Source organism: Musca autumnalis, unplaced genomic scaffold (genome assembly GCF_047663935.1).
Source record: "Musca autumnalis isolate F117 unplaced genomic scaffold, ASM4766393v1 scaffold_5, whole genome shotgun sequence".
Taxonomy (NCBI): Eukaryota; Metazoa; Arthropoda; class Insecta; order Diptera; family Muscidae; genus Musca; species Musca autumnalis.
In genome coordinates, this window is record NW_027412088.1 from 139560611 (window position 1) to 139578261 (window position 17651).

A 17651-nucleotide genomic window follows, 5' to 3' on the forward strand; every position below is an offset into this window, starting at 1 on the left:
CACAGCAACTCAAATTTGGAGTGAGGACTGTGTTGTGTAAAAATCAATTTCACAATTTCACTGGGAAGTTTTGATAATCCAAGCATTCCAACTTCATTATGGGTCATGACATGCAAACATCGTGGATAGGATGTTTTTACTCGCATTATACATATGTACATACATAGATATGTACATACGAATCTACTAAGTATTGAAATTACGAAATTTTATTTTACTAAATTCTACTAGAAATCGTAAGCGAAGGTAAAATGGCTTTCAAGTTTAGTAAGTTTACGACCCCAGTTAAGAATCAATTTCTCGAATATTTTTTTTTAATTTGATTCATGTTTTAGCTTTCGTATTCTGCTGGCAATTAGTGAACGCTTTTGAATCATCCTGGAGTTGTAATTCAGTTGTCCAACCCTAAAAGTGAATTTTAAGATAAGGTTTCCGATCGTTTTGAAATATTTACAGCATGTAGTCGCCGGGCCCTCTATTTCGATGGTATTTTTTTTGAGGTCAAGCCCATACTACTAAGATAACACTGTGCAACATTTTAAAGGTGATCTTGTGCATACAATTCGAACTGGGGATTTTTTGAAAGTACAGACACAAACGAGAAGAAACCCTAGTTGGGTTTTGTTGTGTCAGATCCAACTCGGATTTTATGGCCCCATCTAAATATGGTTAAATATTGAGTTTTTAAAGAAATTCGGGGCTATATCTCTGAAACCATTGCGAATCTTCTTCTGACCTCTGAAGCAAATTTATAGATAAGGACAAGAATAAAATATTTGGAGAAATAATGAACTCGAAAAACTACATTTACTAGGGTTTTTGTAGTCTAAATATGTACTTTCAAAAATTGTATACTAGAAGTTGTTTGCATTTTCAGCGTTGCATAGTGTAATTAACCTAAATCTGTAAAAAACTAAAATGGCCAGTACATACATACATACATACTTAGTAGGTCCTCTACAGAGCGTTTGTCTTATAAGCCGAACTAAGAAAAGATTTTCATTCAACTCTGTTTATTACTTTACTTTAACAATTTGGAAAATCGTGTTGTTCGCTCTCGTCTTCCATTTGTTTACTCCGTCGAAGTCTTGCCCTAGTTCGCGTGCACCACCGTGCGGTTCTCATCATCGCTCATTCCGATGACATGGTCTAGCAAACACAGTAATTCTACGAGTTGTCGTTACGTTTAACTATATAGATGTCGTTGCATAGTCGATACAGCTAGTGGTTCATATGACGTCGATATTCAACCTCAACGCAGATTGGCCCGTAGATCTTTCGAAGAATTTTCCTCTCAAACGCACCTAGCACTGCCTTATTTGTTTGCGCAAGTACCCATGCTTCGGAACCATACGTTAGCGCGGGTAGTTCAGTGTTTTGTAAAGTGTTACTTTTTTGTCGAGATGTGGCTTTGTTCTTAAACTGCTAACTTAAGCCAAAGTAGCTATCTGTTGCCCAACTCAATTCTTCTTTGTATTTCCCAACTGATGTTGTTTGTTGCGCCGAGGTAGACAAAGTCTTTTACTACCTAAAAATTATAGAAGCAAACTTCCACAGTTGGTCCGAGCTCTAGGACGCATTGCGCGTCAACACCATCAACTTGGTCTTCTTGCCGTTTACCGCCAGACCCACTTTAGCAGATTCTTAAAGTTATCAGCTACTTCTTTTACTGATCGGCTTATGATATCTATATCGTCAGCATAAGCAAGTAACATGTAAATATTGGTGTAAATTGTGCCATTTCCTTTGACGTTTCCATCTCGTATAACCTTTTCCAGCAGGATGTTAAAGAGATCACACGAAAGGATGTCTCCTTGTCTGAAACTTCTTTTGGTACTAAACTGTTCGGAGAGGTCCTTTCCTATTTTAAGTGAGAACCGAGTATCAGTTAATGTCATCTTACAAAGCTGGATGAGCTTTGCAGGTATACCAAATTCAGACATGGCTTGGAATACCTTTGAACGTATGCTGCTTTATAATCGACAAAGAGGTGGTAGTTGTCCATCTGCATCTCTTGGGTCTTCCCCAGGATTTGCCGCAGAGTAAATATCGCCGCATTGGTATGGCCCAATTATTTCGTTGACCATAGACTTTAGTCGTTTGCACAATATTCCTGACACTATCATGTAGGCAATAGGGAGAAGACTTATGTAGTTAGAGCATAATGTCTTATCTCCTTTCTTGTGGAAGGGACATAGAATGCTCAGGTTCCAATCGCCGCTTACGCATTCTTCCTGCCAGATGGTGCTAACTAGCTGATGCACACACCTTATCAGCGTGTCGCCTCCGGTTTTGAACTGCTCGGCTGGTAGGTCATCGCCTCCTGCTGCCTTATTATTCTTCAGCCGGTTAATTTCTGCATTTACCTCATCTTGGCTGTGCGGTATACATTCAATACTATATTCTGGGATTGGATCTGTGGTATCTTCGTCGTCTTCGCTAGTAGTGGATACCAACAGTTTGGAAAAATGCTCTTTCCATATCCCGAGCACACTATCTAAACCTGTACATCTCGATTTTTTCACACTCCCGCCTTTCCACTTCTCTCTTTTTCGTACGGAAAAGAATTTTCTCCCGATATCTCCCTCGTGCTCTACGCGTTGCTACTGATCGTAAAGTAATCCTATATGCCACATTTTTCTCTTCGGTAGCAGCACGCCACTCCTGCTCATACCATGGGTTCCAGGGTGGCGGTCTCTGGTATCCAAGTATGGATTTTGCGGCTGTTTGCATGGAGTGGACAATATTTTGCCATTGTGCTGATATGTTATCGGGACGAGGAGTGCTCTGATTGAGCAATTGGGACAGTTAAGTGGAATACGTTACGAGTGGAATACGTTGTCTGCCGTGATTGCAGCTTACCAACTTCCGTGTTGTGTCTGTCCGCAATTTATTTGCTATGTTTAATCGGCTACGTACCTTTGCTGCAACAAGGTAGTGATCTGAGACTATGTTTTTTCCTCGGAACGATAGTACATCCAACACGCTCGATGAATATCTTCCATCTATCACAACTGATCAATTTGATTTCTTGTTCTTTGATCTGGAGACATCCAGGTGCCCTTTGAATATCAAAATGCTTAAATCCGATACTGCTAACTACCATGTTTTCTTCCGCTGCGAAGTCTATCAGCCTCATTTCATTGTCAGACGTTTCACCAATGAGTCTGAATTTCCCGACTGTTGCGCCAAAGATATTCACCTTTCCAAATTTGGCATTAAAATAGCCTAGAATAATTTAATGTCATGGGCAGAACAACGGTCATATGTCTCTTCTAAGCGCTTGTAGAATATGGTAACATGGGGCGCCTTCGCCACTGGGGCGGCTACGCCACCGCCGATTTTCTCGCAAAATAAAAGTGCTAGAAAAAATCCGTTAAAAGCAAAATTGTGAGTTTAATGAAGATCTATCATCTCCCAAAAGTTGGCAGTTGTGTCATAGGAATGATAGCGGAAGCACGCGGTTTTGTGTTTTCAGGGTATTGGGAAAAATAATTATGGTAGGTATTTTTTGTGATATCTTCTTTACCTTTTGTGATATCAAAAACACATTTTATATTGTTAGAAGACAACTACTGAAGAATATAAATCCCAATAATTCGCATGAAAAATGCAATTGCAAATGTCAATGTATTAATATTATGAAATATGTAAGGGGTGGGGCGCCTACGCCATGAAAGGGGCGTGGGGGGTTAATGTTAGAAATTTGTCATGTTTAACTTAAATTCTTTATACCATAGATATACCACACTCTAATATGAAGTTAAATACAAATATTATCCTAAACGTATCTTGTTTTAGTTATATTATGATTTTTGTACCTAAATTCAAGACACCTACTTCAATTAACCGCTAGAATCGGTTACTTTTTGTGAATTTTAAAATAATTTTTGATTATTCAATAGAAAACATGTTCCTTTTTGCATAATATTGATATTTAAGGACGATGTATGGTAAATTGCAGTTTTAGAGTCCGTTGGAGAATGTTCAATATCGATGGCGAAGCTGCCCCATGGATGGGGAGGCTTCGCCACTTATTATACATTTTGTAAACTCTCAAAAATAATATTTTAAAAACAAAATTATAACCATTTATATATCAAAACTTATAGTCAAGATATCCTAATATTTGTACCAAAAATAATATTTGAAAAAACTTTAACGGTGTCGGTATGAGAACATTTTGAACAAAAACGTGGCGAAGGCGCCGCATGTTACCATATATCTTTGGTCTGTTCTTCCTTGTCTTCGGATGTAGCATGAGCGCAAATAAAGCTAATGTTGAAGAATTTTGATTTTATCCGTACTGTAGCAAGTCTTTCATTCATTGGGGAGCAGACGTTTTAGCCTCCGACCGACCAGATGAGGCTCCTTTTGATATGGGAAAGTTATCTGTCGTTTCTCCAAGTCAATATATCGGCCCCGGAAATATAGAACAGCTTGCTTATGCAGGAATAATATCTATTGTTTATAATAATGTAATCTATTTGGTTTCTTACGATATTTCCTCCGTTATTCTGTGGAGATCTCTACGTAGTATACACACAGAAAGTTGTGTTTTAGATTTTCATTTTGTATTCTTGACAGAATTTGTCAAGTCATTTCTTTTTTATTTATATAAAAAATTAAAAAAAAAATTTAAGACCCAGTGGTTTTGCATTAGATTTTAATATCAGGCTACTGCCAACAATTACCACGACACCTTTCCTGTGGATTTCTTCTCGATTTCCAGAATGATAGACATTTGCATTGTTGGATTTGAATTCTCCACACTCGGTCCATCATGTTTCACTGATACCATGTCACAATAATACAAGTACATACTACACCAAAAACAGCTGATTACCTTTCTAGTTGTCAAAATGAATAATTGTGAATAAAACCACATACAAAACGTAAGCAAGCAATTCTATGTGTTATTGTAAACAAGTTTTGACGTTTAGAACGATTTTGGGCAACCGATGTGTAACTAACACCTTCTTATTCCGCCTTGGCTGATATCAAATATGTCTTCTTATAACTTGTTTATCTCTTTAAGTGTGTAATATTCTCATCTAAATGAGAACCAAACACTTTTCGGCTTTCCCCAAAAAAAAAAAAAAAAAAACATCAGAACAAAAATATTTGCAAACAACTACCAGCACATATCAACTAAGCATCAACACAATTGCCTGTGATTATTTCATTTAATGTTTTATACGAACAGTAGTTTAAAACAGTAAAAGAAATAATTCAAAAGATCATAATGAATATAGGGAGTCAAGAAACTCTCTCCATCTTGGTCGGTCATTTCCTAGGACCTTTATTTGGTTCCATGCCATGTTACGAGATTGACATTCGTTTTTAACCATACGAATCCATGCGTTTCTAAGCCTGCCAGGCTTTCGGGGACACTGCGGATTCCATTCTAGGGTTTGTCTAGCTATATCGATGGATGGTCTTCACAGTATATGATACAGATATCATTTTCGATGGGCTTGCGGTTTGCTAGTGTAAGTAGCTGGGTATTTTTTATCCAACTTGGCCTGAATATGCGCAGGATTTGCTTTAAGCATTTATTGTGAAATGTTTGCAGTCTCTTTCTGGAATTTTGGGTGGAGCTCCGGATGGTGCAGCCCTACAATAGCACCGATTTTACGCTTTAGTCGAAGATGTTGAGTTTCGTATTGGTCAAGATGTTGTTTGACTGCCAAATTCTGTGCAAGGAGTGAAAGGCATTGCGGGCTTTATTAATACGGTCGGTTTTATCATCATGGAATCCACCGTCTTTGCAAATAGGAGAAGACTGCGACATCCTCGATAGTCTGCTCTCCATAGGTTAATGGTGTGGTGTTGTTAGTAACAATTCGCATTAGCTTGGTTTTCTTTGCGTTAATTTTAAGTCCCATTTTGTTGGCGTTGAGAGGGCGTGTAATTTTTTCCCTATATGCTCAAAACGATGCGCAAACAAGCACATATCGTCTGCGTAACCGATATCATGAAGCAGCTCATTTATGTTCCAGCGGATACTTTATGGCACATCTACATTTGTTTGTAGCATCACTCAATCCAAGAGGAGTAAAAACAATGTGTGCCATTAAACATAGTCCTGTTTAACCCCAGAACAGGTCTCAAAGGCCTCACTATCTTGTGCTTTATAGCGAACTCTGCATTTTGCACCATTGTATAGGTCACGGATGAAGCAGGTCGGGACACAGTTTCAAATACAGTCCACACATGATCTCCCCAGTCTAAATCCTACTTGTTCTTTACGAAGTCTGGTTTCGACTACTGGGGATATTCGTTGTAGAATGATGGTTGCAAAAAGTTTATTTACCACGTTTTGTAGAGTTATGCATCGCCAATCATTGTATATCCTAAGATCACCCTTTTTCGGTATGGTAACTTGCTCTTACTCATATTGTTCTCTTATAGTCCAGCATTACCCAAACGTTGGATGTGTTTTCAGCTTAAGGGCTTCACCACCGTATTTTTAAAGCTCAGCCGGGATATTGACCGGACCAGGAGTTTTTGAACTTTTTAGTTTCGACAGTGCACTCATCACCTCCGAATATGTAGGAGCTGCGGTAGAAATATCTTTTCTTGGTACGACCTTCAGTCCAGGAATAAGTTTGGAATGTTTCCGGTATTTGGGTGGTGGTGTTGAACAATGCTCTCCAGCAAGATAATTGCTTCTTTCTGGATGAAAAATCATTTCCCTTTTTGTCTATGATCACATGAGTGGTGCATGCGTTCTTGCCTCCAAGCTGTTTAATGGCGATATACACACCTTGCATATTTCCTACCGAGGCTGACTTTTCCGCTTCTACTGATACATACATATATTCATGGGCGTAGCCAGGAATAGCTAGGGAGGGGCAGCTGCCGATTGAAGCCGACTGCCGATATTTTGCTTTTGGTCTCTGTTGTTTTACCGTGGTTTTATTTATTTTTTAATCTCTTCATCTTTCCTATTTTCGGAGAGTTTCGTCGGAAATCCACGGCTTGTGGATTCTTTTCTTAATGCCATGAATATGTGTTGCCCTATGGTGGCAGCTGTTTTGAATGCTGGACCAAGAAGTATGTGAGGCATGTGTGTTCAACAATGTTCCATTATTAAATGATATTAAATGTATGATTTTCAGAAGATGTTACTTCAATGGTTTCCGTCTTCCTTCTAAAGGGTTTAGAGTTTACCGTCTCCTCATTTAACGGCTTCTGTGGAGCTCCGACGCTGTGTGCAGCCGCACAATATCCGGCAGATTCTGCGAATTCTCACGGTGCGGTTGTACTTAGCTTCTGTGCTCACTACCTATCCCACCGGCTACCACCGGCGTCGTTCTCAGGATCTTTTCTATTTTTTAAATTTTGAAATTTTTTCCTTTATACATACAACACACACAAAGTTTTTTCACTGAAGGTATCGTTTCATCTTGGGTATAAAAATTGTTTTAATCTCTTTGAGAGTCAAAAAGCATTGCACGAAATAACGATAGATTTTCGAGTCATCCTACTCCACAGTTCACCCCCCAACAACAAATAATTTTTTTTGTAGTGCAGTAAGATGTCAAACAAGAAAAAAAAACTGATAACGGATAATGAACAAACATTACGTACAAAAATTGAAATTTATGCATGAACTAATTATGCTGCTGCTTCGAATTAAATATTTATTTTTGAAATAAATCTAGGCAATACACAACATGAACCGATGAAATACGAAAATAAAACAAAACACTTTGCTCAATCGGCGAACCACAACCATATCTTGCTCCACACAATACAATATTAAGATTTGGTACGTTCGTTCATTCGGCAAAAGTATCCAACCTCTGTACTAGTAATTTATTGTTCGTTCAATTCCATGGGGGCTAAGAGGCACAGGCAGATTGAGAGACGGCGATGACGATGATACATACTTAAATCGAGTCAGAAACCTCAAATGAACTGAGGAACTAAAAACAACAACACCATGGTTTCCAAAAGAACTCACTGCCATCGCATCGTTTGCGATTTTAATAAACTCTCCGAATGTCCCCCCACAACAGCCATGCACGCTTCTTTACGAAAAAGTTAAATACAACTATCTTTCCCATACAAAAACCCAAAATAGCATTCTCTTCTTGTGCACCATTGCCCCACAAAAAAGTAAATACTCACTCACAAAGTAAATAAACAACAACATCTATTGAAAACAGATGTACTGAGAGTAGCAACTCATGGAGGCAGAGAGTACAAATTTACCACTCTCCCAATTGAATTCACATTTTTTCTGTTGTTTATTTCCTCTTCACATTAAAGAAGATGAAGAAGCTCTCTTCAAACTAGTTTGTCATTGCTGTTGGCACCCTATGAATTTTCCTGCTAACCTGGTAGTTTTTGCGATAGACGCGCAACGCTTTTGACATACGTCATCTGTCTTAAAATGTCGCCGTGCTCTAGTGGTTTCGTAAACGTATTCATTCTCCTTCATCTCGACTGAAGACGCAAGCAAATAAGCGTTCACAGTTTGTCGCAATAAACCACAGCAGCGTGTATAGCAGACAATTGTAGTCGTCGTCGCAAGGCTTTCCAAAGATGCACTACTACCCGCTACATTAGCTACTTGAATTAGCAATTGAATTGTTTACTCTAGTGAAGCGTTTGCGTTAAACGTATGACTGACTGTCAACCAACTAAGCAATAACAATGGGCGAGCAGGCAGCCAGCAATTCGGGCAATATTTTGGCGCTCTTTTTGAAATTTACTCAGCCGCGTTAAGCAGATGCGTTGCGCTCGTTGTGTGTAGTAAACCAATGGAAGTGATTTGGAGGCTTGCCGGTTGTGAACGGACGGACGCAAGCATAAACGTCGTAGTTCATGTTTAGATCGGTCGGTACAGCAGTTGCACAATCTGAGCCGCCATAGGAATGCGGCGCCCATAACATTTGTCCGCTACTTTTAATTTCCAAAACACCAAACGAAACTTGTATTTCTCTCTCCAAAGTATAGAGAGGAATTCGGTATTTTCTGCGACGATTGTGACGTTTCAATGAAATTCGTTTATTTATTGCTTTATTTGTTGAATTGGAGATTTCTGTAAAGAACGTAGAGAAAGAAAGAAGAACAATTATGGAATCTGAAAAAATCCGATATGAAGAAGACGGTATGGTATGTATGATTTGGCCTTCGACATGATGACAATTTCTATTTCTATAGAGTACTATTTATTCTTATTGACCAATATCCGATAATAGTGTGTACTTCATTTTCACAAACTATCAATAACGCGAAATGTCAAACTCAACATTAAATATCCAGTAATCAAAGGTCAATTAAGCAGAAACGGAAGAAGATATAAGACGAAGATAATACCAATCAACGGTCTTGATGGGCTGTAACTTGACAAAGTCCAGGGCTTCGTTCCTCTCCCACCTCAAGTGGCCTGACGTACATGTATGTAAGTGGCCTGACGTACATGTATAGGTCACAAATGACGCTGGCCGCCATAAATGGAACGTGAGCTGAATGTTGGATTTATCGGAACCTTAAAGAACTGGTCTCCAGATTCATTCCGGTTGATGAGCGTATTGATACAATTCGCATATAACTAACAAAGTTCTTTAGCGATTTTCGTCGCCAGTAAATGCTGTAGAAGCGTTCAAGTACCATGTTTTGGAGGTGTCTTAATCAAGTCACTATAAACAACCCAACACATGGTCGTATGTCAAACTGTCCTGAGTACGCTTAGGCTAAAAACTGCCAAACTTTCCAAAAAAAGTCAAAATATACAGTATCGGCCAAAACTAAAGCACCCCCTCAGTAAATTTTTTTGAAATGATAATTTTTTTATGAAAACTAAATTATAAATTTATTTTTTATTTTTCTTTTTATTTATTTATATCTTTATAATTGAAAAATACAAAAATAAGGAGATCAGAATTTAATAAACAAAAGTTAAAATTCAAAAAACATTTTAGGTCGCAAATATAAGCGGACAAAACTAAAGCACCCCCCCATTTGAGGTACAGCAAAAACTATTGAAATCAATATTTCGTTGCTTATCCTCTATTCTGGATGACACAATCACATCTTTTAGGCATAAAAGATACTAAATTATTAATTATTGCAGGCGAAATAATCGGTTTTCGGAAAATTTACCTTAAATCCTCAAAATACTGAAAATCGGAAGTTACCGTTATATGGGGGCTACACCCAAACGTGAACCCAGGTCCACGATTTTTGGTGAATATGTTTTGTGACTACTAAGAACCCTAAGTACCAAACTACAGCTAATTTAGTAGGAAAATGTGGCTTAAATATCCGAAATACCGAAGATCGGAAGGTACCGCTATAAGGGGGCGATACCAAAACATTAGCCGATATTGTTCATATTCATCCAAAAATGATGCTACAGCATCAACTAGTCAAATACAATACGCTAACGTTTAAAAATTAGCAAAAGAACGAATTGCAGAAGTACGATAGACGCCGGCTTATTCAGTCGACGACCAGCAAAAAAAACCTTTCATATCGACTAAAAATGAAGGATCCAGACTGGCATTCGCCAAGACCCATTTGAACTGTTTTCCGATGAATCTATGTTTAATTTAAAGTATTCAGATGGTAAAAGGCTTGGACCAAATGGGCAACCGTTAAATCCTAAATATTGCAAAGACGCTGTAAAACATGGAGGCGGAAGGTTTTTTGCTGGTCGTCGACTGAATAAGCCGGCGTCTACCGTTCTTTTGCAATTCGTTCTTTTGCTAATTTTTAAACCTAAGGGATTTAGTATTTGACCAGAGAATGCTGTAGCATCATTTTTGGATGAATATGAACAATATCGGCTAATGTTTTGGTATCGAGGTACCTTCCGATCTTCGGTATTTCGGATATTTAAGCCACATTTTCCTACTAAATTAGCTGTAATTTGGTACTTAGGGTTCCTAGTGGTCACTAAACATACCCACCAAAAATCGTGAACCTGGGTCCACGTTTCGGTATAGCTCCCATATAACGGTAGCTTCCCATTTTCAGTATTTTGGGGATTTAAGCTAAATTTTCCGAAAATCAATTATTTCGCCTGCAATAATTAATAATTTAGTATCCTCTATGCCTAAAAGATGTGATTGTGTCATCCAGAATAGAGGATAAGCAACGAAATATTGATTTCAATAGTTTTTGCTGTACCTCAAATGGGGGGGTGCTTTAGTTTTGTCCGCTTATATTTGCGACCTAAAATATTTTTTGAATTTTAACTTTTGTTTATTAAATTCTGAATTCTTTATTTATGTATTTTCCAATTATAAAGATATAAATAAATAAAAAGAAAAATAAAATATAAATTTATAATTTAGTTTTCATAAAAAAATTATCATTTCAAAAAAATTTACTAAGGGGGTGCTTTAGTTTTGGCCGATACTGTACATAGGCCAGAAGTTTTTTTTGCGTTGTAGCGAACAATAATCGAACCCGTGAAAATGTTTGTACCGAACTCAGAAAAATCGCAGAAGATCCTGTAGGATACAGAAGCAATACAGATTATAAGGTAAGGATCACAAATGAAAATTGAGAGCTTATAGAAAAGATAAATCAACTCAAACAACAGTTTATAAATGATCCACAACAAAGACTAATGTACAAAAATACAGCAAACCAAACGAGTATACCAGCGGAGCTATTACAAGTACACCTTATAACCTCTGAGAACAAGGCACGAGATCTCAACATCTCGATATACCCAATGCCACGTGGGTGTGCCCAGATGAATAAAAAAATCAGTAACAAGATAGATCATATTGCAATAGATGAGAAACTCTTACACTGTGACACTCTTCCAACCATTTTCTTGTGACAGCCATGGTACGAAATTTTCTTAATGTTGCAGCAAAAGTGCGATCTAGTAACTACTTTACACGATTTGTTATTTTACATATGTGTTGTCACTTTGCATATACATTTTGTATATATGTACATAAATAGTGACAACTCATATGTAAAAAACATATCGTGTAAAGTACCCATAACACGGAATCTGGATGTCGAAAAGTTGCAAATCGGAACAGATGACACAAGTCTACTCCGATTCCCTAACCCACATGCTGGAAGACGGTACTTCCCGACAAAGTGGGAGTGCGAAAAAATCACCTAAAAATCCATGATACGCTCAAGATTGTCATAAGGCTAAGAAAAGAACGTGCAGCAAGTAGCAACACGAAGTGCCAAGTAAAAATATTGAAATACGAGGAAAACGATTCTGATCCGTGTAATTGAACTTGATAGTGAACTATGAACTAGTTCAGTTAAAAGAGATGAACTATGTGAACTAGATCATTCAAATGAACTAGATTGTACAGTTTGAAACATACGCCTTCGACCATATAGAGCTATCGAAATCATAGAAAAAACAGAATATAAACGACGGAATGTTCTTACCGAGCAAAGACATAAATATATTATATATAGTTGTAAGTCTTTTCACCGAGTATGTTCGAATAAAGTTTGATGACCATGCTATTCAGTATAAAATGCCAATATTTAACAAATATTTTGTTTTGGCAAAAGACTACATGGGGTTAGTTTTTGATAAGAACTATATTCTCAGATAAAAGATCGAAGAAATTGTCATTTTTCCCAAAACTTTTTTGAGTTTTCGGGGTTGAGTGATTTGCCCGCGCAAAAATTGAGTAATCCTTCGTCTATATCTTCATTAGTCTATATCAAAAGCAGCTCAGCTGTCTACATAGTGATTATAAGTCCCGATCTTCACTTTGTGTCTTCCCCGGAATTTAGAGTAAGATGAATATATGGTCAATGTCCGCATTATTATGGACCGTTATGTTCACAGTGCCCTGGAGACTGATACTATCTTCTTGTTCTACTTCAGTGTGATTTCCGACTTCTCAAACCATTCTTTTTGTTTTGCGCGGCACATCTTTCGCTACTCTTTCATTAGATTAACAAAATCCAGAAACTTCTACGAAAAGGGCAGATTATATAAATAAATCACTGCTTCAGTCAAATGTAAATAAAAGTCATCTTAACAATGATAAAAAACAATTTTATTAATTTTTTAAACATTAAATGTTTTCAAGTATCAGAGAAGTTATCTTCGTCATTATTGTATGGCTGGACTTTTACTTCTTGTTGGCACCTACAACAGTAGGAACTAGAAGAAATGGGAATTGTATTCAGGTTAAGATTGGACGATATTGACAGCTGTCCAAGTTGGGCATGCATTAGGGTGTCATCGATTATACGTTTAGCATAAATTTGTTGTTCTAGAGTCAATCTACGATACATTATGCCCCATCCTTCGGAAAAGACATCAGAATCATCTCGATGGCCGTAATTATTTACAACGGCTTTTTCCACATGTTGCAGGGGATCTTGTCTGCTGCTGGTCAATGGTTCTGATCTAACATAGGTTTCTTCTCGTCTGTTTGGCACATATAATCTGCGGCTATGAGTTTCTGGGCCGGATTGTAGTTCTGTGTCTGAGACAGATGGTGTTCTATATCTAGGTTTTTTAGCAGCATTTATGACAATGGGCTCGGAATCTTCGGAGCTTGATTGTGATTGTAAATAGGAGGAATGCTGTAAGAAAAAAGGTGAAAATGTGATTGTTTTTTGGAGTTTTTAAGGGATACGAGAAATTATATTATTAAATCATTTACAATTTGGTTGTTGGTCGTTTATTCATTTTTTATTATTACAATACGTTCAAATAAGCGGCAGCGGTCATATTTTGAGATAATTATTACCTTCTCAAAATAGTCAGGCTTAATTCCATAGTCTTTGTTTAAATATTTCATTAAAACAACTTTTATTTAAAATTGATAATTATTACCTTTGATTGGTTCCTTTTATTATTTGCATTGATTTCGCGTATAGAACTCAACCTACGTGAATCAGAAATGTCCTCCTCATCCTCGTCATTGGCTGTTTCGAATCTTTCATTCCTATTGGTATAGCTTTCATTTGAATTCAGCGAAAATCTGAATCGTTGGCAACATGTATGACGATATAAATTGGATGTTTGATTACGATCTAGTCTAAGTATTTTATTACATTTTGTGCAGCATACATATCTCTCCACGACAGTTCCATCTGCCTTCAATATTCTCGAAAGTACTCTCCAAATTATACTTCTGCCGTTTGACCGTTTTGCTAAAACGTAATCGCCTTCTTCAATTTTTTGTGCAATAATAGTTGGAGTATCTTCTGACATTTTTTCGGACTGCTTTAGTTCTTTAGTTGGACAATCTTCTGAAATTTTTTCGGACTTCTTTAGTTCTTTAGTATTTGTTACAATGGGTTCGGAATCTTCGGAGCTTGATGGTGATTTTAAAACGGAGGAAGGCTGTAAGAAATGAGAGAGAAAATGTGTTTATAGTTTTTAGGGTTTTTAAGGGATATGAGAAATTAAATTAAATAATATTATTAAATCATTTATTAATTGATAGTTAGTCATCTATTAATTTTGTTTGTCATGGGAGTCACTGTTCGTTGAATGATGTCCGATGGTTTTTTTTTTTTTATTAAAATATTTAGTTTTATTCAAATAAGCGGCAGTATATCGAGGGTCATATTTTCATATAATTATTACCTGTGATTGGTTTCTTTTAGGATTATTCTTTGTTTCAAGTAGAGAATTCGACCTGCGTGTATCTGCAATTTCCTCCACATCCTCTTCATTGTCTGTTTCGAATTTTTCATTCCTATTGCTTTCGTTTGAATTTAGCGACAATCTTAGACGTTGGCAACATGTATGACGAACTAAATTCGATGTTTGTTTACGAGCGTGTCTAAGTATCTTTTTACATTTTTTGCAGCATACATATCCCTCCACGGCAGTTCCATCTGCCTTTAATATTTTCAAAAGTATTCTCCAAATTATACTTTTGCCGGGTCGACTTGTTAAAATGTAATCGCCTTTTTCAATTTTTTCAGCAATAAAGGCTGGACTATCTTCCGACATTTTTTCGGACTCCTTTAGTTCGTTAGTTGGACTATCTTCTGACATTTTTTCGGAGTTCATTAGTTCTTTAGTTGGACTATCTTCGGGAATTTTTTCGGACTTTATTGGTTCTTTGGCATATATTGCAATGGGTTCGGAATTTTCGGACCTTGATGGTGATTTTAACAAGAAGGTATGCTGTAAAGAAAAAGAAGAGAAAATATGAGAAATTAAATTTACTAAAATTATTAAATCATTTATTAATTTGGTTAGTCATGGGAGTCACTGTACGTTGAACGATGTCCGATGGTAATTGTTTTGTTTATTACAATATGGTTGTACCTTTGATTGCTTTCTTTTATGACACATTTTTGATTCACGTAGAGAACTCGACCTACGCGATTCTCTAAATTCCACCTCATCCTCTTCATTGTCTGTTTCGAATTTTTCATTCCTATTGGATTTGCTTTTATTTGAATTCAGTGACAATCTTAGACGATGGCAACATTTATGACGAATTAAATTGGATGTTTGATTACGATCGAGTCTAAGTATCTTATTACATTTTTTGCACCATACATATCCCTCCACGGTAGTTCCATCTGGTTTCAATATTCTTGAAAGTATTCTCCAAATTATACTTTTGCCTTTCGGTTGATCTACTAAAGTGTAATCGCCTTCTTCAATTTTTTGAGCAATATTAGTTGGATTGTCGTCTGACATTTTTTCGCACTTCTTATGTTTTACAATAAAATCTTATTTACATTAACGCGATCTCCTTCTCGCACAAGACCTAAAAAGCGACTGTTGTTCAACTGTACACAAAAAGTAAACGCTCTCCCAGTCTTGTTGCGATACCGTAATAAGAACTGTTTGAGTGAATGCGGTGGTGGGTAAGTAACAAAACAACGAGTGGAAAGTGAGTGCATGAATCGAGTTGTGTATGAGAGACATGAATATGACGCCACAATCTTGACAGAAAAATTGTTTACGGCAGACAGAGAGTACCAACAAGCCACTTAAGCACACACAAGTAGTTTTGGGTCTTATGCTCTTTACTACAACAATTTTATTATTATTTTTTCTTTTTTTTTTTGCACTCAAGTATTTTTCCCACCACTACAACAAAAAATACTTAAGTGAGGACGCTTCATGACGGTTGCGTTAGGGTAAATGAAATATTTCGTTAGTCTATGGTTGTGTGTGAAAGTCATCAATGTGACGCCATAGACCTGCAAACATTTTGAAAAAAGTTTTATCTTCTCTCAGAAATGAATTACTTCTTAGGTGACTACTTATAAGTAAACAGGCGACAGTTGTATAATATACAATAACAATTATATTGGTATCGCTTTTACATCGTATACATTTTACATTCAGTCACTATTTGGTAACTCAAAATTTGATAAAAATACGACTCCGATTGTTTTACGAAAAATGTACACTGTAATGCAGAGAAATAGAGGCAAATAACAATTCTATGTTATTTTTATGACTATCTTCTTTAGAACAGTAAATAATATTCCACTCAACTGGCCCAATTTATTAATGAAAGCACTCCTCTAGGGATAGGTATATATATATATGTCCTTTTTTATTTGATAAAGAAATGTGATACAAAATGATAATGGAATAGGTAACGGAAAGCAATAATTTTGCGATTATTTCATTTGCCTTAAAACTCGACTTACGACTTTTTCATAATTGCAGAAAATCGATTATAGTCGACTATTCGTCGATTTTCGAGTTTTCTTTTGAAACTGTAAAGCTGAAAACACAACCAACGTTTGAGTTAATTTTTGTGCCATTTCTGGTAGAAGAATAAAGAAAAATTTTAACTTGACAGCATTTTATCTTTTATTCATCTACCAAAATTGACACAAGAACTAAGGCTTAAAACCGCCAAAACTATAAACCCGCCGAGTCAAGAATCTATGGGCAAACTCGAAAATCGACCACAAGATAATCGATTATGCGATTTTCCCTCCAGACAAAAGTCGACTACGATTTTTAGATTTTTGACGACAAAAATTAGATTAATCGAAAGTCAACTTACCTATCCATACACTCCTCTTCCCGATAACATATCAGCACAATGGCAAAGTGTTGCCCATCGCAATACAAAAAGCTGCATAATCCATACTTCTTTTCCAGAAACCTCCACCAAGGAATCCAATGGTATGACTAGGAGTGTCGTGTTGTTACCGAAGAGAAAAATGCGGCATATAGGGCTACTATACAATCAGTATCGGAAGAAAAGGGGAGAGGAGAAGCGTCTTTTCCGCAAGAAAAATAGAGTGTGAAAAAATCGAAGTGTACAGGAAGCAGAATAAAGTCCGAAAATTCTACCAAAGAGTGAAACATCAAACTGATGGCTTTGGTACAGGCACATCCTCCTGTGGAGACTGGCATGGTAATTTGGTAACTGATACATGTAGTGTGCTTAGAATATGGAATGAACATTTTTCCAAACTGTTGGTGTCCAATAGTAGCGAAGACGACGAAGATATCACAGATGCAATAAACCGGCTGAAGAATAATAAGGCAGCAGAAACCGATGGCTTACCAGACGAGTTGTTCAAAACCGGAGGCGACACGCTGATAAGGTGTATTCATAGCTTGAAACAAATGCATCTGACCGTAGATAGCTATCGAAAGTAGCTCAGTTGTCAACAAAATTATTGCAAGTGCAGATCGGCACTGTTGAGTCTTCTAAGAAATTTGGCGGAAGATG

General features: G+C 36.9%; 2 protein-coding genes across 3 annotated transcripts in view; one reads left to right on the top strand and one right to left on the bottom strand.

Moving 5' to 3' along the window:
• mam (neurogenic protein mastermind) overlaps positions 1 to 17651 on the top strand; it is a 586128-nt gene that overhangs the window by 167566 nt on the left and 400911 nt on the right. The gene's annotated exons all lie outside the window — the stretch shown is intronic.
• On the bottom strand, positions 13000 to 15796 carry LOC141404922 (uncharacterized). Its single transcript, XM_073988761.1, has 4 exons — positions 15260 to 15796; positions 14567 to 15115; positions 13808 to 14320; positions 13000 to 13554 (listed from the first exon to the last, which is right to left on the bottom strand). Exons 1-4 carry the CDS (start codon positions 15638 to 15640, stop codon positions 13048 to 13050), a joined length of 1950 nt encoding a protein of 649 aa, XP_073844862.1. The 5' UTR covers positions 15641 to 15796; the 3' UTR covers positions 13000 to 13047.